This window comes from Amblyomma mixtum, chromosome 8, assembly GCF_055824585.1.
Source record: "Amblyomma mixtum isolate Tamu chromosome 8, ASM5582458v1, whole genome shotgun sequence".
NCBI classification, from domain to species: Eukaryota; Metazoa; Arthropoda; class Arachnida; order Ixodida; family Ixodidae; genus Amblyomma; species Amblyomma mixtum.
The window spans coordinates 87815254-87841523 of NC_143019.1; the positions used below are offsets into that span (position 1 = coordinate 87815254).

The 26270-nt window shown below is 45.3% G+C and overlaps 1 protein-coding gene and 1 pseudogene across 1 annotated transcript; both read left to right on the forward strand.

The window, feature by feature from the left end:
* Window positions 1–649: 649 nt before the first annotated feature.
* On the forward strand, window positions 650–24912 carry LOC149333396 (flavin reductase (NADPH)-like). Its single transcript, XM_089558644.1, has 6 exons — window positions 650–767; window positions 8780–8941; window positions 11585–11674; window positions 16473–16604; window positions 22843–23461; window positions 23711–24912. Exons 1-5 carry the CDS (start codon window positions 683–685, stop codon window positions 22992–22994), a joined length of 621 nt encoding a protein of 206 aa, XP_089414770.1. The 5' UTR covers window positions 650–682; the 3' UTR covers window positions 22995–23461; window positions 23711–24912.
* On the forward strand, window positions 2143–3186 carry LOC149333397 (methylglutaconyl-CoA hydratase, mitochondrial pseudogene; annotated as a pseudogene).
* Window positions 24913–26270: the final 1358 nt, after the last annotated feature.

Below are 26270 nucleotides of genomic sequence, written 5' to 3' on the forward strand. Positions count from 1 at the left end.
CGCTTCGAGACTGTCCGGTATGATTCCCAGCGCCCTGTAGGCCGCGAGCATCTCGCGACGCGGCACTGCAGAAGCGGCACAGCGAAGGAGCATGTGGTCTCCACTGCGCCGCAGTCATCGCACGCGTCGCTCGGGGGTGGTGGCCGCTGCGGAGAGCGAGCAGTTTGCGCTCACCACGGAGCCGTCAGTGAACACAAGCAGATGGTCGCGCAGTTGCTCGTAGAGCGAGAGAGCGAAACCGAAACCGAAATCCGGCTAAGAGCTACTGCTGCCTTGTCACGTGAGGGCCTATTTCCCATGATGCTTTCCATTATATTTTTTATGACTAGGCTTCAAGATTGTGACGTCGTACTCCCTCCTAGTTTTTTCTTCCTCCATGTTTTTCTCCTCGTGCCTCCTCCCCTTTCGAAACAAAAACAAAACCGTTTCGCCTGGCGACTAGTGCGAGTGTGCCGCCATCTCGTATCCAAGATGCAAATCAGCAAAATTCTTTATATATTGCAAATAAAAATGTTTTACAAAACTTAATAAAAGAACTTTCGCAAGTATTTTAGATTGTTACAATATTGTGTACTGTTTTAGCTTAAGTATGCAAATCTTAATTTCTAAGGTAAGCCACGTGACCACTTAGTATCGTCTGCAGCAGAAGGGTCTGGAATCGGAGCGAAAGTAGGCGTGTAAAATGGCTCCCACCATCAAGAAGATAGCGTTGTTCGGATCGACTGGTTTTACGGGCCAAGTAGTTCTGGACTACGCGTTGAAACAAGGTAAGCTGGCTAACTCTGAGGTGTGACTTTAACAACGCGACCACTCAACGCTGGGTCAGAGAAAAGCGCCCCAATGGGCCGAACTATCGATCACGACACAAGTTTTGATTTCTGAACACGGCGCGTTTTTTTACTGATGATAGCCTGCGGAAGCGAAGTGTTTCCTTTTCATTTGATATATCAGAAGCTGTAGCTGCTTGAGAAGAAAATATATGCGCTGACGATTTCTTGTGATTAGATGGCGCCAGCCGTATGTTCAGACCGCGTTGATGCTATAGGAGCTTCATTGTTGGACTTTTGTACTGTTATAGTTCTTAAGTGCGATCGGCGTTTATGGCATGCCCAGAATAACCGTACAGCGTGAACAGTGCACGTGTTTGATCTTAAGTGTAGGAGACGTTGGATGTTTTTATTATCATATACGTTTTAACCGCGATTCTAGACGCCTCTGTCCAACCGATTGGTTTTTATGATTCATCTCTCGACCACCTGTACCTAGGCCGAAGGTCGCGCATATTTCGGCCGGCACGTCCATTACGCACTTTGTAAAAAGAATAAAAATAGATAAAGCGCAAGAAGTGACAAGATGGGAAAACATGCGGCCTGTGCGAGCGCGACAAACTGCGCGGCGAGTTGTAGATACCGCAGCTTGCAGTTGTACTACCTCTACTCTGTGGAGCGTGTTTGGAGGTCTTACTACCCGTCCGTCGGAGACCGTGGATGTCGGCTGCGGACGGCACGCACTCGACGCAGTTTCCTAGTTTCCATTTCTCTATTTCTTTTCCGCCCGCGCTTTTGCGCGAGTATTTGCGCTGTTCGTGGAGGCGTAGTGTGTATAGCGAGGCAACTTTATACTTTATCAAGTAGTGCATGGCTGTATAGTGTGGCGGCGCTGCGGCTCTCAACAATCCGTACATGCCATAGTACTTGAACTCTGTTTATTTCAACGTTGCTTTATGTCGAGCTAATATAAGATACGAAAGCCGCGTACTTTGTCTTTATTTTTGATAAATGCTTCATTGATATGTAAATACTCAGACCATCGAGTTTATATGTGCTATCTCGGAGGCTATGCTAGCTCATATAAATTTTCCTTTAACGGCAGCGACTTTAGAAATATATTTCGAGTTGGTAGGCCAAACTTGCCACAGTTCAAAATTTTGATTTTTCAACTCCCTACAACCATCAGAGAGAGACTACTTTACTGGCAGTACTGCTCCCTCCTCTTTTTTTTTCGAGAGCGTGAGAGAGAGAGAGAGCCGGAGAGAAGTGAGAAGTGTGACAACTTGTAGTTTATTGACTTTCGCTGCCACCCGTTTCCGGTGGCGGCAGCAGCAGCGGCGTGCACAGTGGAGAGCGCATTTTATCTGTCGTCGCGAGAGCAAAGGTCGCGGAGATCGACAGTTCCTGCGCGTGGTCGCTGCGTACCTGCATTCTCGGAAAGACAGACTCGTGCCATCGGCTCGCGCACTGCCCCTCACTGAACCATGGTGTCGATGTCGGCGCTCTTCGGCCGGACCATGGAGGAAGGTCCGGACGCTGCTCCGTGCGCCGTCTCTCCGTGCCAGCTGCCACAGCGGGCGCCGCTACCTCTCGCAACAAGAACCGGCCGCCTCGTCCGCGACCTTCCCCACGTCTGCGGACGAGATCGTCGTCGAGAAGCTGAGCGGCGACCACGCCGGCATCGCCGTGCTCGGTTTCAACCGGCCTCGCGCCAAGAACGCCATCGGCCGTGTCTTCCTCAAGCAGCTCGAAGCCACCCTCGACTGCCTCAAGTACGACGACTCCCTTCGGGCCCTCATCGTGCGCAGCCTGGTGCCGGGCGTCTTCTGCGCGGGCGCCGACCTCAATGAGCGTGCAGCCATGCCTGTGCGTGAAGTAGGGCCTTTCGTAGCCCGCCTCCGGGGCGCCACCGTCGCCTTGGACGACATTCCGGTGCCCACCATCGTTAGGGGGTGGTCTCGAGTTCGCCCTCGCTTGCGACTTGAGAGTGGCCTCCAACTCGGCCAAGATGGGTCTGGTCGAAACCGCCCTGGCCATCATTCTGCGCGCAGGAGGAACCCAAAGGCTGCCCCGCGTCGTTGGCAGGGCCAAGGCCAAGGAGCTCGTCTTCACCGGCAGGGTCCTGGACGGCGAGAAAGCCGAAGAGATCGGTCTGGTCAACTACGTGGACGAACAGAACAAGGAGGGTGACGGCGCCTTCCAGAGGGCGCTGAAGTTAGCTGAGGAGATCAGGCCGCAGGGGTCGATTGCCCTGAGAATGGCCAACCTGGCCATCAACAAGGGCATGGACGTGCCCCTCAGGAATGGCTTGGACTACGAGAGGGCGTACTACGTGCAGGTGACGCAGTCTAAGGACAGGGTGCAGGGTCTCACCGCTTTCAAGCAGAAGAGGAAACCAAACTACATTGGAGGGTGAAGTGCGGCCCAGTGGATTCAAACCTTTGAACGAGCGGCGGTTGTGCGGTGAATAAAAGGTGTACATGTTGTGTTTGCTACAGCTACGCACGTATCGTGCCTGTTTTTCTTAGTGCGATGCTGACACATGCCTGTACCAAGACAGCAGCAAGTAGTCTTCTTAAAGGGGTGGAGACACCAAATTTGTGGTTGGCGCGTTATTTGTTTCAAACATTTCGTATTGCTCTGGGAAGCATGATACACACTCGAAGATTCATGTATTCACAGTGAATAATTTCATGTAGTGTTTTTAGGTGAATGATTTTCGGTTTCAGAACGCCAAGTTGGACAGTGACGTCACTTTCTAGGATGCTCAACTACTTTGCCTGGTCATGTGGGCCCACAAAGTTTTGGGCATCGCTTGAGGATGTCAAGCACTTTGCTAAATTCCAATAAGCATGGCTAGTTCGGCAATACGTTCACAAAAACTAACCGAGCGAGTGGCTGTTCGCAGCAAATGTGGCTCGCTGGTGCGTGTACTGCACTCGCGTGGCTCGTCACTCGTGGCTGCGGCTGTGCCGCGCTCATCGTACGTCACTGTATTTTGGTATGACGCCACTAAAACGTTGGTTACTCTATTAGCCTAGTGACATCAGCGCTGATTGCGCTAGCGATGGGTATAGATCATGAGAGTGAGCAATTAGGTAATCTATGGAATCGAATTAAAATATTTTTTTAAACGTTTGCGGTGTCCAACACCTGGCTGTGAGTGCGCTTGCATACAGAGGAATCCCATAGCCTCAAAATTTGGTGTCTCCACCCTAGTGCAAGCTAGGGCTTCAGTAGGCTGTAGTAAATACATCATTTCCTCTTCATTTGCTTACCACAAACTACCACCCTTTACAGTCTGTGCAATCACTCATTGCCACTTTCAAACGATTATCCCCGAAAAGAAGTCCAAGAGTTGGTTTATCGGAATTTTTGTGCGTACTTTTGATCAACAGCATAAAAACTTGTCATAAAGACTTTGCATTTGCGGATGTCATTTTTATATCGGCAAAGCTGAATGCAGAAAGAACACATTTTAAGTGGTTTGGAGAAAGGTAAGCTAGTCTTGGGCCTTTACGTTGACTTCTCGAAAGCATTCGACACTACCAGCCACGCAATACTTATTAGGAAGTTAGAACATTATGGCATTCGCGGAAAGGCCGGTGTTCTTATGAAATCCTACCTTAAACATCGTACCCAAATTGTAGCCATTGGTGATTCTTTATCAGATGCATTTCATGTTTCCCAGGGTGTGCCGCAAGGCAGCATCCTGGGCCCCTTTTTGTTCAATTTGTACGTGAACGATGTTTACGGTATCGCTCCATCCGCTACTTTTGTGAATTATGCGGATGATACAAGCGTGTTTTTCACAGGAGAATCAAGTGATCACCTAATAGCTGCAGCAAATGTAGCGCTTGCTAAGCTTGATGAATGGACCCAAAAAAATAGCTTGAAGATTAATGCTGATAAAACTAAAGCAGTTTTGTATCATACTAAGAACAAAAACATAGACACACAAAACACAATTACACTACGGTCAACTCCTGTAGAGATTGTGTCTAGTTTTAAAACTCTGGGTGTCATTTTTCAAAACACAATGTCATGGGATGCCCACATAGACTATATTACAAAAAAACTATCACAAATAGTAGGCATTGTTTCGCGAAATCGCCATGCATTCCCTCGCCACATTCTGATGCTGATTTATAATGGTCTTTTCTCCCCTAGACTTAATTATTGTCACTTGGTATGGGCATCGACTACTAACTCTAATATAGACAGAGTGCTCATTCTCCAAAAAAAGTTTTTAAGAGCTGTCGAAAACGTACCAATGCACTACCACACACATGAATTATTTAAAAAATACAATGTAATTCCAGTAACAAAATCCTATGACTACCGGCTTTGCAAGTTGTTCAAACAAGAAACTAAATGTAACAATTGTACTATTCAGAACATAGCTCAGCTAGAGAATAATGTAGTTTCATACCAGACGCGTCATTTTGAACCATGGAAGGTTAACACAAATAGAACTACATGCGGTCTACAAATGCTGCAAAACAAGTTACCCCGATTACTAAACAGTTTGCAAGCTAAAAATATCCAACTCGACAATATAACTTTCAAAGCACTGCGCGATCTTTTCAAAACGAAGTAAAACGAGATTTTGTGTCTATAATATTTCGCCATGAATGTATTAAAAATGTGAGTACGTGTTACACTGAAATGTGGTAACAGTATATATGTTTTAGCGTTTTTCTTGTAATATGTTGTTTTTTTTCACTTTTTTTATTCTTTGCATGTTGTGATAAAATATGCTGTGTATAAACTTTTTTTTTACGACATTCCGCCAACTGCCAATGAAAGGGGGCCTGCGGCCCTGTCAAGCTGGCTTCTGGCAGCTTTTTCTGCAGGCTTCCTGCATCATGTAATGTGATGTGAATAAACTTCTTCTTCTTCTTCTTCTTCTTCTTCAAAACAAACCGTAGTCATTGCACAGGTTTCTACAAAGATCTGGTAGTCGACACTAAAACGAACCCGCTATAAATCAGCAACCACTAAAGTGGTGCGACGTATGATGGCGACGGCTATTGCCAATGTACGCTTCATTACAAGGAATGTCATATTATATGGCTGCTACTTTATAGACCGCATATGTGCTGCTGGTGCACCTGCATGAGGTGTCGAGACTTGGCGGCAATGCAGTGTTGCTCGGTTGTGGCCGCTTTGGTGTTTAGTCACCTCACATTGTCAGACGAGAATAACTGCGCCAGTACTGTTTGTAAGACTTTAAATAGCACAAGGCACAATACAAGCATTGCATTGCATTAAAAAAAACGTGGACACAAGGAACACTGCATAGTGTCACTTAACTACATGTCTGAGATGCTGAGGCTAATATAACAGAGATGTACACTAGAACATCATTCTCTGTTCCAAAACTTGTGACAAGCTTTCACTGAACTGTTTAGATACATGGGCATAACGTGGGTGAGCATCGGCAGCTTCTTTGCCGAAAGCATGCTACGAAACCTGACTTTGCTTTTAAACTACATTGGAAGTAACATACCCGCTACCCACAATGCCTTCTGCTGTTGGCTAGCCTCGTGATCCACTTTTGGCTGATGGGCAAAAATTTCTGCAAACCCGGAACCTGAGTGACAGTGGGTCAGCAGGCCTCAGCTCATTATGCGGTGTGCCATTGGGAGTTATTTCATGTGGTTAGCACTTAAGAGCCGTCCCTACAGTTATGACACATTCAAGCTACACTGAAAACATTGACACGCCAACGGGGTCCTGCCAACTGCATACACAGGTGGCCTGGGCCACGTGACTGGCTGCCACAATTACTGCTGGTAGTTTTAATTAGTTTTGAAGAAGCAGTGAGGCAGTCTCAAATATTCAGGTCTCTTTCTTGAAGAGGTACCCTGTGGTCACTTCTACCTTAATGTGTTTTACCTAGCATGACAAATGTTTACCATCAAGTTATGCTAGCATTTTGTGTGCAGTTGTAGGTAACATTTGCATAGCTGGCTTGACCATTGAATGGGATCGTAGTTATTGCTCATCATAAGAGAAAAAACAGATAAGGAAGCAAGTTTAGAGGTAAGTTGCGAAAACAGTATGTACTAGAACTGGGTGCTCTCAGCTTGGTATGGATATTTTTGGCGTTCGAGTTCATGAAACTACAGCAGTGGTCCCGTTACTATTGCAAGAGAATGTGTGAAATTTTAGGGCACAGTGCAGCAGCTATATTTGTAGTCATACCACAGTAGAGGGCTAAACCTTTATCACATTCAACTTTTTAATATGCATCAAAATTTCACTACATGGGCTATTCGCCTATCATTTCTGCTATCACTGTATGACTATCTTTCTCATAAAGCTCTCTTGATCGCTGTTGATCATGCTCAGCTAAAAATAACAATGGAGCTCATCCAAATGTGTCATTTAAATGCCTATTTATTAAAGACACTGGAAATTGGCAGTCCAAGCACGAATACCAAATCCTGCTTGCAGCACTCATTGTCGTCGACTTCGTGTTGATACAAGAAGCATCAGAAAGTACAAAAAGGTAAAACACCACACATGAACTACTGTTTGAAAATCAGTAGTGCTCACAATTACAGCCAGGCTATTTCCATCAAAAACTATGCTTTGTTGACATCATCACTCCAGAATGGGGCAACCTGTTCAGGCAGTAATGTGGACAGCACTTTGTAGTAGTTGGATGTTTATTTGGACACATTATGTATCGGGTGTTGCGTAAATCAGAGAAAATCGAAAAAAAATTCTCTCGGCCTAACCGCACGTTTGTTCGGGATCACATTTCGCACAGAGGTTGCATTTGGTGGCCAGTTTTGTTTCATACTTCATTTACGTGGGGTACTTGCCTGATTCGGTCACAATTATTTGGAAATTCCCATCGTCTGCGGCGACGGAGAACCAAAACCGAAATGCTTCGCAGCAATGGTACCCGTGGCGCCATCTCGTACCCACCGGAGAAACCCAGTTGTGCTTGGTTGGTGAGCGAATTATCTTTGCTTGGTGCTCTCTGCTGCGAAGCAGCGCAAGACATCACCGAAAAATGCGATCGTACAGCGATCAACAGTAGGCCATGCCCGTGACTTGGCTATGCGAGTCCAACTCCAACCCGCCGCCACCCACCCCGGTCGAAGGCTCGTTTCTCCGGTGGGTGCGAGATGGAGCCACGGGTACGAGTGCTGCGAAGGCTTTCGGTTTTTATTCTTCGCCGCCACAGACGATGGGGATTTCCAAATAATTCTGACCGAATCAGGCAAGTAGCCCATCTATATGTAGTACAATACAAAACTGACCACCAAATGCAACCTCTGTGCTAAAGTTGAGCCTGAACAAACGTGTATTTAGGCCGAGAGAATTTTTTTTCGATTTTCTCCGATTTACGCAACAGCCGGTACAATATGCTCTCGAGGTGAGGCTAAAGGTGGAAGACCAAGCACGCCTTCTGAAAAGGCCTACTCCCCGATTAACACATAATGCGAACGGTGGAAGAATGGACAAAGGAGAACAAACAATGAGCAACATTATCACAATAGAAGATATTTAATGACAGACAATAATAAGTATCAATTAACAGTAAACGAAACATTTCATAATATGCACATTCAGGTAAAAAAAACGAAGACAATACAAACACAAAAAAAACTAAGTCCGCAGAGTTAGCTGAAAGTTAACCGGGGGCGGGAAAGAATCTTTGGTTTTTTCTTAAGTACAGACACGCTATAACTTTCTAAAGCAATCTGAATAAGAGACTGATAGGCATTACACAATGTTATAATTTGATAATCTGTTGTTTGTTTACCATAATTTGTTCTGGGTCTTGCAGGAGATAAAGCAACTGAACGTAGACCGTATGCAACATTTGTCACAATTAAATTAGCCCACGTTTCTACAGTCTTCCTCAAGTGATTTGAACTTTCGGGCATTGTCTTCTTGCTTGCAGAATTGAGGTTCTCATCCAGTTTGTATATAATGATGCACTTGTCCTTCTCGCCTGAGTCTTTGATTCAAAAATCGTCTTGCAGGTTACGAGGTGACGGTCCTTGTGCGAGATGCTTCTCGGCTTCCCAAGGAAAGCGCAGCCCAGCACGTGGTTGTGGGGGACGTGCTGAAGAAGGAAGATGTCGACAAGGCTGTCCAGGGCCAGGACGGAATCGTGGTGGTCCTTGGCACAAGGGATGACATGGGTGAGTCCCCATGGAGGCATTTATGTTGACACAACATTCTTGTGCAAGTGCGCCCTCTCAGTTGACCCTGTGCGTCCCTCTGCAAACATGAATGCTCTGCTTCTTCTCTAATGAACTGAGTCGTTGCGCAGCCGGACCCTGAAATACTTTAATTTGGGCTGCAGCGGTGGCCTATACTCCGCTTCACACATAGCAGCTGGCAACGCTGTGGAGGTTGCTGAAGTAGTGCATCTGGGAAGCCATATTACTCCACCACGTATCTTCGTTCTTTTCAAAACTCCGGTCAGTGTTTTGACGAAAATAAAGAGCAGTATAAAACGATATGGTAGCATTGAAAATCATGGTCGAAGCGGTCAGGTGCTCAGTGTGCGGGCTCTCTGGCCATAATTTTCACAGAGTCGGAAGTACTTTTGGGCCGCGGATTCAGTAGAAGCGATTCGCCCTACCAACCGCGTACCATACCGCCACATGTACTTTTTCTTTTCGAAGTCTTGACGAGTTGCATTACGAAAATGCGGCACGAGGTAAAGAGAAGTCCAGGAGGTGCCAGTCGCGGCACGTAAGATTTGTCACAACGAAATATATATATGTTCACTTTGGTTTTATGGCGAACTACTTTTTGCGCGCGGACTTGGCCTGCGCGAACAGTTGCGCTAGCTTTGGCAGCGTTGCCTGCTATGTATGAAACGGAGTGTAGTGGTTTGAGCACCCACCCTGAAAGAAAGAAGTGTGGGTTTTCAAACCCCAGTGCCACAGGGTACCTGCTGGTTTTCCAGTGGTTTCAAGCTTTCCCCTGTACTACTGCTGAGTTCCCCTGAGATGAAATGTTTGGGAAAATCAATCTTTGATACCTCGTCATATAGATGAAACACGTTGGGCATGGCGCTGCTTGATCAAACGGCCTTTTTGCAGTCAAATCTGGGGGTTGATTTAATGGATGGGGCTGTCAAGGCAGTCCTCCCTAAGTGAGGAATTTAGCACAGGAAAACCCATACTGAAGCCGGTTTTTTTTTACCTAAAAAGTAAAAGAAACAAATGGTTCAAATGGAACCACCCCCGCCAACCGCCTCCTCCAAAAGCAGTACATAAATCTGCCCCTGGTCAAGTCATCATCGAAATTCTTTCATTTGCTGTAACCCATGTTTCTGTGGCTGAGGTTGTGTCAAGTGAAATGAGTAGACTTCACTTTTTGCAACACAAGCTGTGTCCATGATTCATCACTGGAGACGCTGCCACAGTGGCTCAATGGTTATGGCTCTCGGCTGCTTATCCGCAAGCCGTGAGTTCAGTTCCAGCCCTGGTGGTCGATTTTAGTGGAGGCGAAATGCTAGAGGCTCGTGTGCTGTGCGATGTCAGTGAATGTTAATGAACCCCAGGTGGTCGAAATTTCCGGAGCCCTTCACTACGGCGTCCCTCATAGCCTGAGTCGCTTTGGGATGCTAAACTCCTATAAACCAAACCACCATCATTGGAGACAAAAGGTCACTGTTAGCAAACTTTCTTGTGCAAGTTCTTGTATAAATGGAAAATATAGCAAAATCTGCAGACTGTTGAAAAAGTATATAGAAAACAGCGAGCACTCTGATGAAGCTCGGCCAACTAATCGACTGACTTTTGAGACCATTGTACGTGCTTTTCTAGCCTCTTTCTGTGCTATCCAGCAAGCTAAGGTAACCAAGAATGGAGAGAGAACTATTCAAACTGTGTATATTTGTGTTGTAATAATTTGAAGCATTCATTAGTCAGCATGGCAGAGTACACAACCACACTGTCTTCATCTTCATATCAAGCAGAATTATGTCGTTTGTATGATGGGCAAGTCGCTTTGTATAGCTGGAGCCTGTAGGTCTGCAGAATACTCTTGTCCTCTATTTGAGGTAGTAAGTAAAAAGAATAACCAGCGTACCTTAATGTCATTAACTCAGTGTATTAGGTTGCATATTCTCTGATTTTTGATACTATCGTTACCTAAGTCTGCCAGCCATTTGTGCTGTCAACAGAATTATCCAGTAAAACACAGTGGACAAACAATCCATGCAACAGGTTTTGTCGTCAAGCACCACTATTGTCTCTAACAATCTAATATTATCTCTTTGTACAAAGTCTCATGCAGTCGGTCTCTACCCAGGAAAAGTGCTGCTGTGTAAAACCTCATTTCAAATGACCAAACGACAGCAAAACCTATGGGTAGCGTTGTGCACCCATCCAAACACATACCTACAATGAGAAAAGGGTAGAATAAGGCACAGTGCTTATTTGCGTTCTTTTGCCATTGTTTCCCTAATTTTTGGTTCTTGCTACAGCTGAACTCATCTGCACAGTGTCACCGATAGTGATTGGTCATCGCTGCATTAGTCAAGGTTAGGTTGTATATGAGTGCTGCTCCTCTACAATCTCAGGGATGACCATTGCATGATGCTTGTACATGCACACAGTGAATTAGTGTATTCATTTTTGCAGTGTGCATCACTCAGGTGAAGCTTGCAAGATATAGGTTAGCTCATTCTTTTCGCATAATTTTTTGAGCTTACTACTTAATTCAGATCCAAGGATTAGTATACTGTTTCTGCAGATAACCCTTGTCTCAGCTCCTTCTTGTAACCGTGAAGGGGAAGCCTCATACCCTTTCCACACTTCTTCCAGGTCCAACAACAGCTATGTCCGATGGGCTGAAGAACATCCTGCAGTCAATGTCTGACCATGGCGTCAAGCGCATCTCTGTCTGCATATCATGTAAGTCAAGAACTTCATCAAACTCATCAGGAATTGTGGAATGCAGGAATGCACCATGTTTTAGTGATGCGAACATAATGGAAGGTGAACAGTCGATGAATGTCAAAGCCCAGCTGTCAGTCAGTGATCACTTTTCACCACTTGTGCTCCATTTTTTTCAGATGCAGTGCTATTCCATAATGGATACTTCATGCCACAACTTATCTCGCTATCTGCTTTCGATCATCAAGATGAAGTTTGTAGCTGGTATTAGGTGATGATATGTGCAGCATGGTATTGTTCATTCATGTCTAATATGCACCATTTTTTCTGTCTTGCATACTGTCAGCTCTCAACTTCAAACCTAGAACAGCAATGTAGCTTGGAGCTAGCAGTGAATCCAGGCGAGAATGAAGATAGTAAGAAATGGTAACATGTGCTACTCACACAAACGTGAATGGCTTGGCAGCACTTGGCTTTCTGAAGACTCTCTCTCTCTCTTTTTTTTTTGTAACAACACTCCATCGCTCAGAGGGCCACAGGAGTGCACAGAAGTTCTGTCATCAACACTTTCTCGCACTTGAGTGCCTGTGTGTTGTAGAGTCAGAAGTTGACTCAGTTGTGTTAGCACAAAGATTACACTTTGATGCACCACTGAGCATACTGACATTTTTTGATAACTATGTTATGCATATAACGCAATGGAGCTGGCTTACAATGGAAACCTTATGTAGCATGTAATTCAGCATTGATGAGTAGGTTCATGCTTGGTTATTACTGTAGCCAATGCTTAAAGGTGCTGCGAAACACAGCTTGGGGGGATACCGGCTATACTTCAGGTGGGTTCTTTATGTCACACAGATGCTGACTTAAAAAGAATTACAGGAATCGATGCACAGGAACGGGAGTTATTCAGTGGAGAAATTTTAAAATACAAGCAAACAAAACGCTGCCCTCAACTCGATTTTGGCGGGGCTTCCCACTCCTATTTCACTCTCCCAATGACGGCACCTGGCGCAACCAATCAAAACAGCCAGCCAGAGCACGTCGCGGAAGTTTGTACTCCATGGTTGCCTGCTCCGTAACTCGTTTTTGCTGAGACTGGCAGCGTCGTTTCCATGCCAGAGCGCACCTGGTGGTTTATTTTTATTTTACTTGTTTTTCAGGGCTTTTATCTAAGACAAACAAGTTGTTTTTGTTGATCTATATAAAACGCAGACAGGTGCAAAATGTGTCTATTTACTCACACAATTTGCAGTATATTTACTGTTTGTCCGATCATCAAGCTCGCGCCAGGTGATGTCATATCCGCTGCTAAAAACCCACCACCGTGTGGCGACACCATCAGAGCCATGAAGTTGTTTTTGGGAGGACATTAAAATATTAAAAAACTAAATATACGCGGTATTACCGAGCTAATAGCACCATTATAACTCACTGTATGCAATCAACAGGCAAAACAGTTAACTAAGATTGTGTTTCTGGGCCCCTTTAAAGTGTGGCTCCATCGGAGGGAGGTCCCTAGTGATTCGAACACAGGTGGGGGGGGGGAAATAAAGGGGGAGAGAGAGAAAGCGGCTGGTGGCCTGTTGTGCACATCGTTTTGTACAATGGGGAGAAATCATTCTTAAAGGACACCCGCCATGGTGGCTAAGTGGTTACAGTGCTCGGCTGCTGACAAGAAAGACGCGGCTTCGATCCCGGCCGCGGCGGTCGAATTTCGATGGAGGCGAAATTCTAGAGGCCCGTGTGCTGTGCGATGTCAGTGCATGCTAAAGAACCTCAGGTGGTCAAAATTTCTGGAGCTTTTCACTACGAAGTCCCTCATAGCCTGAGTTGCTTCAGAACGTAAACTCCGTAAACCACGTAAAGCAGACCTAAACCAAACTAAAAATTCTTCCTAAAAAATTATTCAATTATGTTGGATGCCACAATACAGCTACTTCCGGCGTTCTCATTTTAAGCATTATTAGCATGTATATTGACAGTATCTCGGACAAGTTCGTATACCTTAACATGAACAGCTGCGGAACGAACAGCTGTGATCACAGTCACCAATTTTTTTTATCTACTGTGATGATCACCGACACGCTACAGTTAAAGACTGTACATTCACTTCTCGGCTATCCGTGCGAAGCTTAACTGCCCCCAGTGAAATACATAGATGGCTAGTGCTGTGAAATGATAAGTTCAATTGTTCTGTAGGACTCGCATGGATCTTCACATCGGGTAGGCAATTTCAGCATGTGCAGAGTAAACAAGACCATTGTACTTTATGTTGCAGAGCTCCACTACGCATCAAAAGCAAATGACTGAAGCACTACTACATAAAACTTTCAGTTTAGCTTATTGTAATCTGTAATGTGACTATAATTTGACTTTGATATGCATTTGAAAGAGATTTTATGAGTTGGCAACGGTGACATGTTCATGCATTTCTGCATACAGAAGCTGTGCAACTAACTTTAAGGCTTGGTATAGCGGAGACTTCTGGATTAATTTAAACGACCTGGAATTCCTTACATCTTTCAGCGAAATTTGAATACATGCACATGTTTTATTTACCTCTGTCAAAATGCGGCTGCTGCAGCAGGGATTAAACTTATAAACTCAAGCTCAGGAGCCAGTGCCATAACCACTGAGCCATCATGCCTGGCTAGCACTGAAGGGAAATGTAAAGGTGAGTAGGCAGCAAGGCTAGTAATTCTGGTGAGAAGCGTGTAACTCTAGGTAAGAACACCTGCACGGAGGTCTCCGAGGGTTAGGGTCAGTTTGGAATGAAGTTTTTTAACTGCTTCATGAAAGGTTGGTCGAAATAAAGTCAACCATTGGGAGCACTGGATCCATGGCAGCCTGTTTTCATCAGAGCAACAATGGCACCATTTGTCGCGGCAAGTTGCGGTGACCTCTCATGTAGCAAATGTGGGAACAAACTGCCACAGCTTATGAAACCCTGCTTGACCTCAACTCTCATCGCTAGGTATGTTACTTCGCCCTTATAATTAGGTTGCACTGCTGCATACATTTGAGTTCTGCTAATGTTATATCATTGCGGTGCTACCCCATTAAAACATGCACAACATTTAGTGCACTGCTTGTTTTTGAAGCATCCATTCTTCATGCTGCATCTTTTACAGCCTGGTATTTCACACTTAACAAAAGAGTTGAATGTGGTATAAAGTCATGTTTCTTACTTTTCTGAGTGCATTTACTGCTATGGTTGATGCATATATCCCCTCGAAGCACTGCATGTATGGTATTTGTTCATGCTACCTAACACTGTAAAATCTTCATGTACTAGGTGCAGTGTCTCCAAATAATTAGTCCTGTAAAAATCTTGCATAGAACCATTTCAACTCAAACAGTGAAGGGAGTGGGAAGGAGAGGGCACAACATGGATGCAAAATATCAGTTTTGAGATGAATACCTTTGTGTTATACAATATCTGTGGTACAACTCTAGTGTGTTCAGTGCTTAAAATTTGCTGAGTTCTTTGACAGGAATGAGTTGAAAGCACTACATTTGAGATCCTATAAACAGTGTTGAGTCAAGATGTGGAGATACGAGGTTTTGACGGAAACTGCTAAGTATCTGGAAGAATGGAAAGTTGTTTGTATGCAACCTGGGCATGCTGCTCAAAAAAAAAGCCTGAATATTTCAACACGCTTCCCTTTTGGATAATAACTGGCACCTAAAGGGGTTATTCTGATCTCTTGAAGACATCTCTCATGCAACGAAGCCATGGCTCTGCTGGTGTCCCAGTTTGTTCATGAAATATAGCATGCAGACACGTTGCACAAATTTTATGAGGAGACCAATATGCTCCCAGCAGTGTCACTAGTGTGGTAGATTTGCTATTGGACGTGCAGTGCTGTTTGGTGTTAAATGTGCCCGCACTGAATAAAATGCTGAGACCTACTGCACTGTCTTCCTGGTGTTCTCTATCCGATACTATTTTTAGTGCACATGGCGTGGCATATTTAGCTACACCGATTTTTGTGTGCTCTGAAATGCTCTCCTGTGGGAACAAAAGACTACTACCAGATATCAGCAACTGCGAAAAATAGTAGAGGCGCTTTCATCCAGGGCTGCCATTCAGTGTGTAGTAAAGTAATTCATCAGCTGGCAGCCTCTGCGACACCAGCATTCCAGTGTGAAACTTGTAGAATCAGTCTTTCACACTTATTTGCTCTTACCGGTGGAAAAGAATGACTGCCAGTGGCAGCAGCCATTGAGGTGCAAAACTGCCCACTACTTCTCAGCACGATCCAAACTGCCAATGCCAACGGTCCACTACACTGGCATAGTTTCTTTACTCAGAATTTTGTAATTCAGTGCTGAAGTTTGTGTGCTTTACATAGTACTACTCTTGTCTGCAGTCTTCATATGCTGTGTTCTTGGATGGTGCGGTGCACAATTTGCGGCAGTGTAGGCTGGGACACAGTTCCTGCCATTTCTATTTCGTGAAACAGTCGTAATTATCTGACTGCAGTGATTAAAAGCTGCCTATGTATGGCTGCTACAGCTGTCGCATATTAGCTGCTTGTTGAGTATAGCCCATTGGCACAGATAGTTTTCACCTTTTGTATCTTCTATGTATTCACCTGTTTTAGGCTAGATGTTAGCATGTACATGTGACATGAGAAACATGTTTCCAAGTGCTGTTTTGCACCTGTACTTTGTTTATTTACTCCTGCTCTGTGTACTTAATTTCAAGGCTTTGCAAAGAGGTCTTCACTGGGCACTTCTCTTGCACTACCTGGTACCTCTGTCTGGTACTTGTTGCTCTAAACCTCCCTTGCGACCCACGTGCATGCAGCGTTCCTGTTCTGGGAGCGTGCCAAGGTGCCATCAAAGTACATACCGCTGACTGAGGACCACGAGCGCATGTATGAAGCGCTGAAGGCCTGCGACCGTGAATGGGTCGCCATCTTCCCACCACAATTTGCAGGTTCGCCTTTCTCAGTAGTGTTCGTATCTTTGTTCCCCGCCCATCGCAGTATGGTGCAGTCATGCAGAGATGGATTCATTAATTTCTGTTCACGTAATTATTTCGCTTTGGCAATTCCGCATTGCCTTATGCTCACAAAGATCATAAACACTTGTTGGACTACTGGCCAAAAGTTACCGTAAAAACCGGAATATAGGTAGAATTTTTTCTAAAAAAACCATGGCAAAAAGTCGCCCCCCCCCCCCCCCCCGTTTTATATACCGGTCATTGGCGGAAAAACTACACAAGTCTTGCAACAATGGGCGGCTGAAGTCAACAGCCTCCATCACCATCGACATCAGCAGCAGCGCTAGAAGGTTTGACTCATGGAGGAAGGAAAGAACTAAGGAGAGGCCCTGACGTCACTTTTTGTGAAGCCGCCCCGCAACCGGAAGTTGGCTCGGCTCTCCTCACTATCTTCTTTCTCCACCCAGCTATACGGGGCGGGGATCGCGCGCGGTTCGCAAGCGCTTCGTAAAAGAAAGGTATAAAAAAAAACCGCGCCGCTCGCCGCTACACTCCTACACTTCCCTCCCCGCAAACACGCACCTAGACAGAGACCAGCGCACAGGTGCGGTGAACCTTTTCCTACGCCAGGCGAAGAAAGACGACATTGCGCGCCGCTTATAGCTCAGCTCACCATCCTTCTTTGGCTACCGTACACCCGCCGTGTGGCCTTCTAAACGCAGCTCAGCATCGCCGAGAGCGGCTTCATGTTTATGTGCTGTTTGGTGAGGTGCGAAAGTTCGCTTATCAAAACAATCAACGCCTCTTCGCGTGTCGAAGCGCGGTTCCGGAGTGCCACCTTTTCGCGAGATTCATTTCAATGCATCGATCGCTCCGCGTAACGACACCGAGTTTGACGAACAAAATATCAAATGAGCGGTTTTTTGCTGCATTTAAAAGCAATCTTAGATGCGTGCGTAATGTCACGACGCCAGGCATGTAGTCTTCAACACGCAAGGCCGAACACACCGTGCCGAAAGCCCGTCCACCGCCACCGAGAAACACTCGGGCCCATAGCAACAACGACGCTAACGGCGCCGTACGCCGTTACTAGTGGCCCGAGTTTTCTTAGCAACAACGACAACGTTGCTAGTGGCCCGACTTTTTAAGCCTAAATTTTGACGTCACTTCCGCCACATTCTCGCCAATGCATTGGGAATACGAAGGGCCTCTCCTTAGTTTTCCTTCCTCCATGGTTTGACTAGTGTCGTGAACGCGCCAGTGGAGTGGAAATGATTTGCAATGACGGCTCACAGAGGGCGCTGCAGCTAGCAGGTGTGTTGTGCGCGCGCTCGGCAGCAATGCCGGGAAACGCGTTTCGCTGCGCGCATCTCGCTGTAACGGCTGCGATATTCGTGTGGCCAAAGCATAAAATATAATACGAGTGTCCATATGTTCTGCGGTGCATGCGGCGTAGGTCAGCAGCGGTATTCTCAGAAAACCACTTTCGAAGCTACTGCTTCAGGTGGACACAGACTGTTGAAGCCGTGAGCAGTTATATTTTGGCTTTTTTTATGCTTTGTTTGGCCAAAAAAAAAGTGTGCAGCAAGACAGCGACGAAGAGAAAGGAACGAGCACAACATTACATACGCAAAAACAAGAAAGACTCGTCATCCAAGAGATTGAGCTTGTCTCGTATAACGACCGAGCGAAATTACGGCCTCACGTGTGGAAGGCACCACTCGCGGATGGTCGTTACAGCCCCGAATACATTAATGTAATCACATAAAATAAGGGAACAGAACTCATTAACACCCCGCCGCGGTGGCGCAGTGGTTACGGCGCTCGGCTGCTGACCCGAAAGACGCGGGTTCGATCCCGGCCGCGGCCGCCGAATTTCGATGAAGGCGAAATTCTAGAGGCCTGCGTACTGTGCGATGTCAGTGCACGTTAAAGAACACCAGGTGGTCGAAATCTCCGGAGCCCTTCACTACGGCGTCTCTCATAGCCTGAATCGCTTTGGGACGTTAAACCCCAATAAACCAATAAACCAAACCAGAAAACATCAACGCGATGTTTGTTTACAGGAACATTTCAATGACGCAGTTTCACTAGCACCGCTTCAGTTTGAGCAGCTTTTGCTTCTCGCGATTGAACGCCTTGTCTTTGCTCATTGAATTAGTAAAAAAAAAATGCAACCTCGTCAATAGATATCACTTAATCAGATCCCTTGTAAGAGCGCGGCAGTGCTCGCTGCAGCCAACTTGGAGTTCATGCCCACGTAGAAACTGTAAAAAAGACATCATGCTACCAGCATGCAGCTCGTTTCTGCTAAAAAAGGCACTGAATGCATTTTCTTGTGTAGTTATTAGCACTTCCATGCGCTTTGAAGCGTTCACCAAACCTCCATGGTCAGCCGCCTCGTCAGTGAGACATTCTCATTTTTATCAGCCTGTAGGGGCGAAATAGCCAAGGCAGATGCACATGCGCGGGGCATGGGAATATTTACAGGGATTTCCTGACAACGCAGCCAGCGACATATCAAAAATGAGTCGGCTGTCGCTTTTCTTTTCTACACAGCCTTTATGGTAAACATGTTGTCCTGCTCTTGCAGCACTGCTGAAGCATGTGCGAGATTTCTCTCGCCCAAGAAATCATCGATTAGGCTTGTTATCTGTACCGCCTTTTTAGAGCGCAGCTCTTTGGCGTCCGTTCCTGGGTTTCGCGTCGTCGTCGGCCTCGTAACCAGCTCCGCCCCCAATGTCACGCTTTTCAATTGGTCGAAATGCTCGTGACGTCACAGTGCGCGAATTTCAAATGGGGCCAATTGTACTTTGGCTAGTAACCATGCAACCAATCAAAGGGGTCGTATAGTGATGCTGCAACTAAGTTGGACTGAGTTTAGTTAATTGCTTAATTAATCGATTAGCCTAATTAATATAGCGGAGAATGAAGAGGTCAGAAGAAAAGAAAAGAAAGACGAGCGCCGCAGCGACAACAGCGTCCGCGGAAGGAGACGCTGCTGGAAAAAAAACATAAGTACGAAGCCGCGTTCCCTCCACCACCACGCACTTCCCCACTCAGTAAAACGTTGCTCGTTTCATATACGTTGTGTCGAACATCCTAGACAGTTCCAACAATTGACAGGTTAATGACAGAACAGATGGATAGAAATACAATAATATAAATATGAAATAGCCTAATTAACCTTTCTAGTTAGACCGCATAAATCAATAAAACCGAGAACGAAATTGGTCGAGTTGGGGAATCGAACCAGGGTCTCCGGAGTGCGATACGAGCACGCTAGCCACTCCGTAATGCCAGCTGAATGGTTTGGAATGAACAAAGGCGCGTCTAGCTAATACGGCGTCTTCGTTCACTCCCATCTTCCCCCTTTCCCTTACGGCGAGGTGCAGGTGTCCACCCAGATATGCGAGAGAGATACATTTCCTTTCCTCAAAAAATAAATTTACCGTCCAGCAAGGCGTACAGCCGAATTGGCGATGGCGTTCTGTGGACTCCCTGGCAGCGTCGCAAGACGCTGTCGCGTTCCACTCTTACAGGCGAAGCTTAACATGTTAACCACACATCAGTAACACACGCAGACAGCCAATGGACGCGTCATTCGCTGGCAGCACTTGATTCATCATTCACAACCACATTCGTGACAGAATGCTGTACTAAGGCTTTCGCCTTGCACCACTTTAGTCGCCAAAGTGACTCCTAATTTTTGTTTGTGTCGGCATCGGCGGCGTTGTTTGGCACGTCACATGAAGTTGGCGAACTGTGCGCCGCAAAGTTGCCCAACGGCTTGCTGGTAGTAGCTGCCTACTTCGCCCCTACCGCACTCACGAAAGACGTCGTGCACTTCCTGCAACTCGCATTAACCGTCCATCGATCCACACCGATGTTAGTAGTGGGGGACTTTAATGTTGACATAAAGACAAACAGCAATTTCCTAACACTTATGCGGGAGAACATCCCGTTCCTCTCGCTCGTAACGCGTCCCACGGCTGTGACAACCTCGCGAGGCACTTGTATAGATCTCGTCTTTGAGAATCAAGCATTGGTGTACCAAGTCGAACATATATCAGTCTATTTCTCCGACCACAAAGCTTCCTTCATGACTGTCAAGAACTGTTAGTGGAGTCTTTGTTAAAGGAATACGTGTGAAAAATAAAAAAAAATTCTGTGATAGCGCATACATGTGTTGCTCGATTTCTTTGCCTCAATCTATCGAAAAGGTGAAACAGCTTATTTGCTGCGCTCAAATTTCGCATTAGGAAGTAACGTAATCGTCGGTAATTTTTTTTCCTTGCATCACAGGGCTGCAGAAGAGAACTCACAACCTCAGCTGGTAAATTTACGTGCCTTGGCGACTTTGCCAAGTTGTAGAAGACAAGGTTATTTACTATATGCAAGAACTGTTCTGGAGAGAGGTGGTCATGATTGTCTTACAATGATTGTCTTACAATTCCAAATAAATCCTCCAATTTGTATTGGCTCAAATTGGCTGTCAGGAGATATTTGTATCTTATAGTCATGCTGCGTGACATAATACACAAGTGACAGTGTGCTTTTCAGCGTCACACGAAGTCCGAGGGCAGTCCCTGCACTGAGAAATCCATCGCCGTGCTGAGCGGCGTACCGTTCCTCTTCATTCAAAAAGGCTAGAAATTCTTCTAGAAAGCTCGCACTTTGCTGACTCTGAGCGAAGCCCTTTGGAGGGCATCCTTGATGTCATGACAAATATCAAGAGTTCTATGAGTTTCACAAATCGTTCTGTTGGCTCAGTAGTACTGAAAATTTTGTCTAGATCTTGTAAAATAAAGAAGTCCTTTCAAAACATCATCACTGAACTGCTGGAAGGCTAGACACGCATTTTATGAAATGCGTTGTCATTGTTGAATCGCTGCGCACAAACATTCCAGGCAGTAAGGAGCGAAGTGAGCTAAGCGGAAACACACGAGAAAGAGGCCTTTTACTCGACGAGCGACACGAGGAGCTGCGGCGGCGTCATCGGCCTTCTTGGCTCGCCTGCCGCGAACAGCGCCACCTACGCTAGCATCGAAAGAGGTTTCGGCGCGGCGGCTGGCGAGGGCGCCTGGCGAGGGCGCCTGCTCACGACACTAGTCGAATCGTCTAGCCTCTATACCGTCAGTTTGCGTTTCCGTTGTCACAAAGTTAATTTAGTTTGTGGATGGGTGTTGTCGGCATGGAAATCTCTCCCCGCAGAGATGGTGCGCAAGTCTTTTAGAAAATGCCGCTTAAGCAATGCGCTAGACGGCACAGATCTATGAGACGTGGGCAGCTAGAAGCAATTGTCATCCAACTCGAGTTCGGAAGACTCAGATAACTCGTGCCCGTAACAGATAACAGACACTTCGTGCCCTTCTCTGTACTGTACACCCAGCCAATTCTTTTAACAGTATCGCGTAACCACTGCCTCACGTGTTTGTCAGCACCTTATCTCAGAGTGGCAAAAGAAGCGAGAGTAAGCGCATGTGTACACATGTGCGTATCTCGCTTGTTTTGCCACTCAGCGCCATTAATAAGGCGCTGACAAGCACATACGAGCAGCATCTAAATGAAAATAAATACTGTTACCATTGTGCAGCTGGTTGAGTCGCATTTGTTTCAAGGTAAGGGTGTCTTTTGGTACTTTTGCCGTTGGAAAAGATTTTTTTCATTTTTAGAATTGGTTAGTGGGGGGGGGGGGGGGTTGACCTGTATTCCGGTTTCTACGGTATGTTGTGGTTTGTGGACAAGGAAAAATATAATGCAGGTAAAAGTCTAACAAGATAATAAGTTGTCCATTTCTTGCTTAATTTCTTTCTGTAGGCATCCTGGAACTGGTAATACAGTCATTTCCTCGTGTGTTTCAGCTGGGTCTTCTCCATCACTTCTCCATCACTTCTCCATTTAAAGTTCCAGTGATAATGACGTGAAGAGTTTTCAGAGCTGAAGTTTGCTGCTAGTGGCAGGAAAATTTTTTACAGTTCAGGCACGAGCCACATGTGCTGGCTTTGTGTTTCAAGCTAGCGTTTAGTAGCTAGCGTTTCAAGCTAGCGTTTAGTACTGGTTCAGGTGGCTTTAATTAAACGTAGGCTGCAGACGTTTCACTTTCACACAGTTCACAAAACACACCTTGAGAATAAACGTTTTCGAGACCATGCTTTGCAACACTAACCATTCTCACCCAGTTAAGATTGGTCTTTTGCACGCAATTTATGTATAACATTTTATTTGACAGATGAGCCAGCACGTGGTGGCTACAAAATGGTGAACGATGCCCCCGTCGGCAGAATCATCTCCAAGTTCGACCTGGCCGAGAGCCTTGTCAAGGCTCTCGCCATGGATGAGCACATTGGACACAGTGTTGGCATCGGCTACCCAGCAGCCTGATGGAGTGTGGTGCCCGCAGACCATGTGCTGCACGGGAAGATCCCTTGCTTTGTACTATTCCACGATATGAATTCCACTGATGAAGGTGTGCGTTTCAAACATATATTTTTATACGCAAACATTCCTACTTATATATTGCATGTTATGAATGCAACAAGTAGTAAATATATCTTTAATATATGTATGGGCCCTCTGTAAATTTTGCTACATGCAAGTTGTAGAATTTACTGATGGCCAGTGCATTTTCTCCCTGGGCTGTTAGTACCACACAGTAATAGTCATTGCTAGGTCCAGCCTCGTAACAAAATCGAAATAAACAGTATACATTTTCAAATAAACGATATATATTTTCGTGCAAAGTGCCCAGTACAAGCCCTTTGAAGGAACAAGTTTGTCTGTGCACTCCGTGTTGCTGCATGTGCAAAAACTTCCTGATTTGGGAAGCCAATTCTTTTCAAAGTCATTAGGTTGGTTGGTTTATGGGGTTTAACGTCCTTAAAGCGACTAAGGCTATGAGAGACGCCGTAGTGGAGGGCTCCGGAAATTTCGACCACCTGGGGTTCTTTAACGTGCACTGACATCGCACAGTACACGGGCCTCTAGAATTTCTCCTCCAAAGAAATTCCAGCCGCCGCGGCCGGAATCGAACCCGCGTCTTTTGGGTCAGCAGCCGAGCACCATAGCCACTGAGCCACCGCGGCGGCCAAAGTCATTAGGATATTCTGTGCATAGCATTTAGGTCTATGTTGTTTAATATGCTATGGATCTGGCTTTGGCTTTTTCAAGTGGATGATGTGTTCCATTTATGATGCAACAGTTCTCATGGCCTTGCTTTTATTTGCATTTTGCTTCTCGCAAAAGAGATCAGTATTTTTTTCCTTCAGCACAGCACTTCGTTGGCAATAGTTGCCAGAAACCTGTAATAGGAGTGAGCGTTGTTATTTGCAATAATTAAAGGACGTTATTGCTTTAAAACGATTCAAAGTATTTTTATTTTTTTAAGCAGTGCTGTTGATTTCAAAATGCGTCATGCAGGTAAAATTGATTTTAGACAGATGAATTTAGTTCAACAAATCTCAGTAAATTGAAAGTTATACACTGGCCTAAGTTATTTTTAGGCCCGACTTTCACAGTGCAGACAAGATGAGAGCATAGTGAAGAAAACACGCACACTCAACTAGGTGCCATGTATTGTCATATTGTATGTGATGTGCATAAGCCGTGTCAATAAATGCCAGTTGGCTTTTACCAAATGACCGCATCTGAAAAAGGTGGATATTTGCAGATTGCATTGAATTCTTAGCAACGGCTTTGGTTCAATTTACTTATCATTAGGATTCTAGTGGCATTACCTTTCTGGCATTTTCAGGTTTTTCCTGAATCCTTATACTGATATACTTACTATTGCTGTATTTTTATCAAACAGATGATATTCCTTCATTGCTTGATTTGCCGAGCACCTATTCGGGTGGTAGAATATGTGAAAATATCTGGGGCACTAAAACCAACCAGCTATTTGCCAGCTGTTTTCAACGGTTTCCTTTCTGTAGATGTGTAATGACTGTGAAGTAATTGGTTAACGAAGGTGCTGGTATCTCTGCCAGTACTTCAATGACATCAATTACTGATTGCTACACACTGGAAGACTCCGCTAGGTACACCCTATAATTAAACTCGTGTTGGTATGAATGCTCGGGCCACTATATTTTGTTCTGTGTTTATGCAGAGCGCACCTGATTTAACATTTAAAGCTTTATGCGCACCATTGCACACTTGTGTACACATGTTTTTTTTTTAAGTGTGTTCTATGTAGCATTTGTCTCCTTGGTTTAGGTAAATTCAGCATCCTGCATGTTGCAAATAAGGTGATTTTTGACGACAACTTGCAAATGTGTGAATAAATATTTACAACAACGAGTCTAATCTGTGTCCTCTCCTTTTGTCATGCATGCAGATTTTACCACCAGTAACATTAATATTGGAAAGACGTGGGTTCGATCCCGGCCGCGGCGGCTGAATTTCTTTGGAGGAGAAATTCTAGAGGCTCGTGTACTGTGCGATGTCAGTGCACGTTAAAGAACCCCAGGTGGCCGAAATTTCCGGAGCCCTCCACTACGGCGTCTCTCATAGCCTTAGTCGCTTTGGGACGTTAAACCCCATAAACCAACCAACCAACCATTAATATTGTCACGCGATGGAGACTGAGCACTGTCAATAATGGGCTAGCAGACCGTGGTGGTGCTGAAACGAATTATTTATTGCACTGACTTGCGCTCACAAAAAACTAGCTGATTGGTGGTGGCGACAGTGAAAACATGGATTGGATTAGGTAAGGTAAGATAAGATTAGATTAGATTGCATTGGATTTGATTGTATAACCGATGCAAAACCACCAGCTACACTACCAGCTGAACCATGGCGTAGCTACGGATATTGAGTAGTATGCGTTGTGGGGCTAGTTGGTTCATACTTAGATTTCTTTTATGCGCACAGATAGACGACACAATAAGACAAGGTAGACAGGCCCTCATTGCGCTCCGTCCTGTCTACCTTGTCTTATTGTGTCGTCTATCTGTGCGCATGAAAGAAATCTAACTACGGATTTTGCTTTCGCAAGGGCTTAACCAAGCTAAGCCACAGCCATTTTTATTTGGCGATTTCAGTTTTTGGAACATAACATGGAATACCAACTCCCCTTTAATATCCCCGTTCTCGCCTCAAAGTCGTGAATTTTTAGATGTGTGCCCAGTATTCTCGTTAGCGCAGTTGTGCACACAATCAACTAGAATAACAGCCAACGCGGCGAATACGCTAGATTTAATCTTCACAAATCGATCTGACATGATCTCACCTATTACATACCTGTCGGGCATCATCTACCACTTGCTAATGCACTTTGACATTGATCTAGCCCCTCCGTACACTAACAAAAATAAAAAAATAATACGAGACTACAACAGAGCAAATTTTCAGGCGATAAATAATGAACTATTTTCTTTTACCTATACTTTCCCATAGCTTTGATATCCGCAGTGTTCAAGCCAACTGGAGCATGTTCACATCTATAGTCACCCATCTCACGGAACAATACACTCCTCAACGTACTGTAACCACCCACTCAAACGCTCCCTGGTATATTTATTTATTTATTTATTCAAAATACCCCCAAAGGCCCTCATTTGAGGGTATTACAAGCGGGGGGGGGGGGGGTAGTAAGTACAAAGCATTGTTATAAGGTTAAAAATATTGCACTAAAATGAAATAGAAATCACAAAA

Excerpts from the sequence above, each read along its gene's own strand:
- LOC149333396 (XM_089558644.1), top strand. The coding sequence starts at position 683 with ATGGCTCCCACCATCAAGAAGATAGCGTTGTTCGGATCGACTGGTTTT. Across the intron at positions 11,675-16,472 it reads CATCTCTGTCTGCATATCAT|CGTTCCTGTTCTGGGAGCGT; the intron begins GTAAGTCAAGAA and ends ACGTGCATGCAG. Across the intron at positions 16,605-22,842 it reads CTTCCCACCACAATTTGCAG|ATGAGCCAGCACGTGGTGGC; the intron begins GTTCGCCTTTCT and ends TTTATTTGACAG.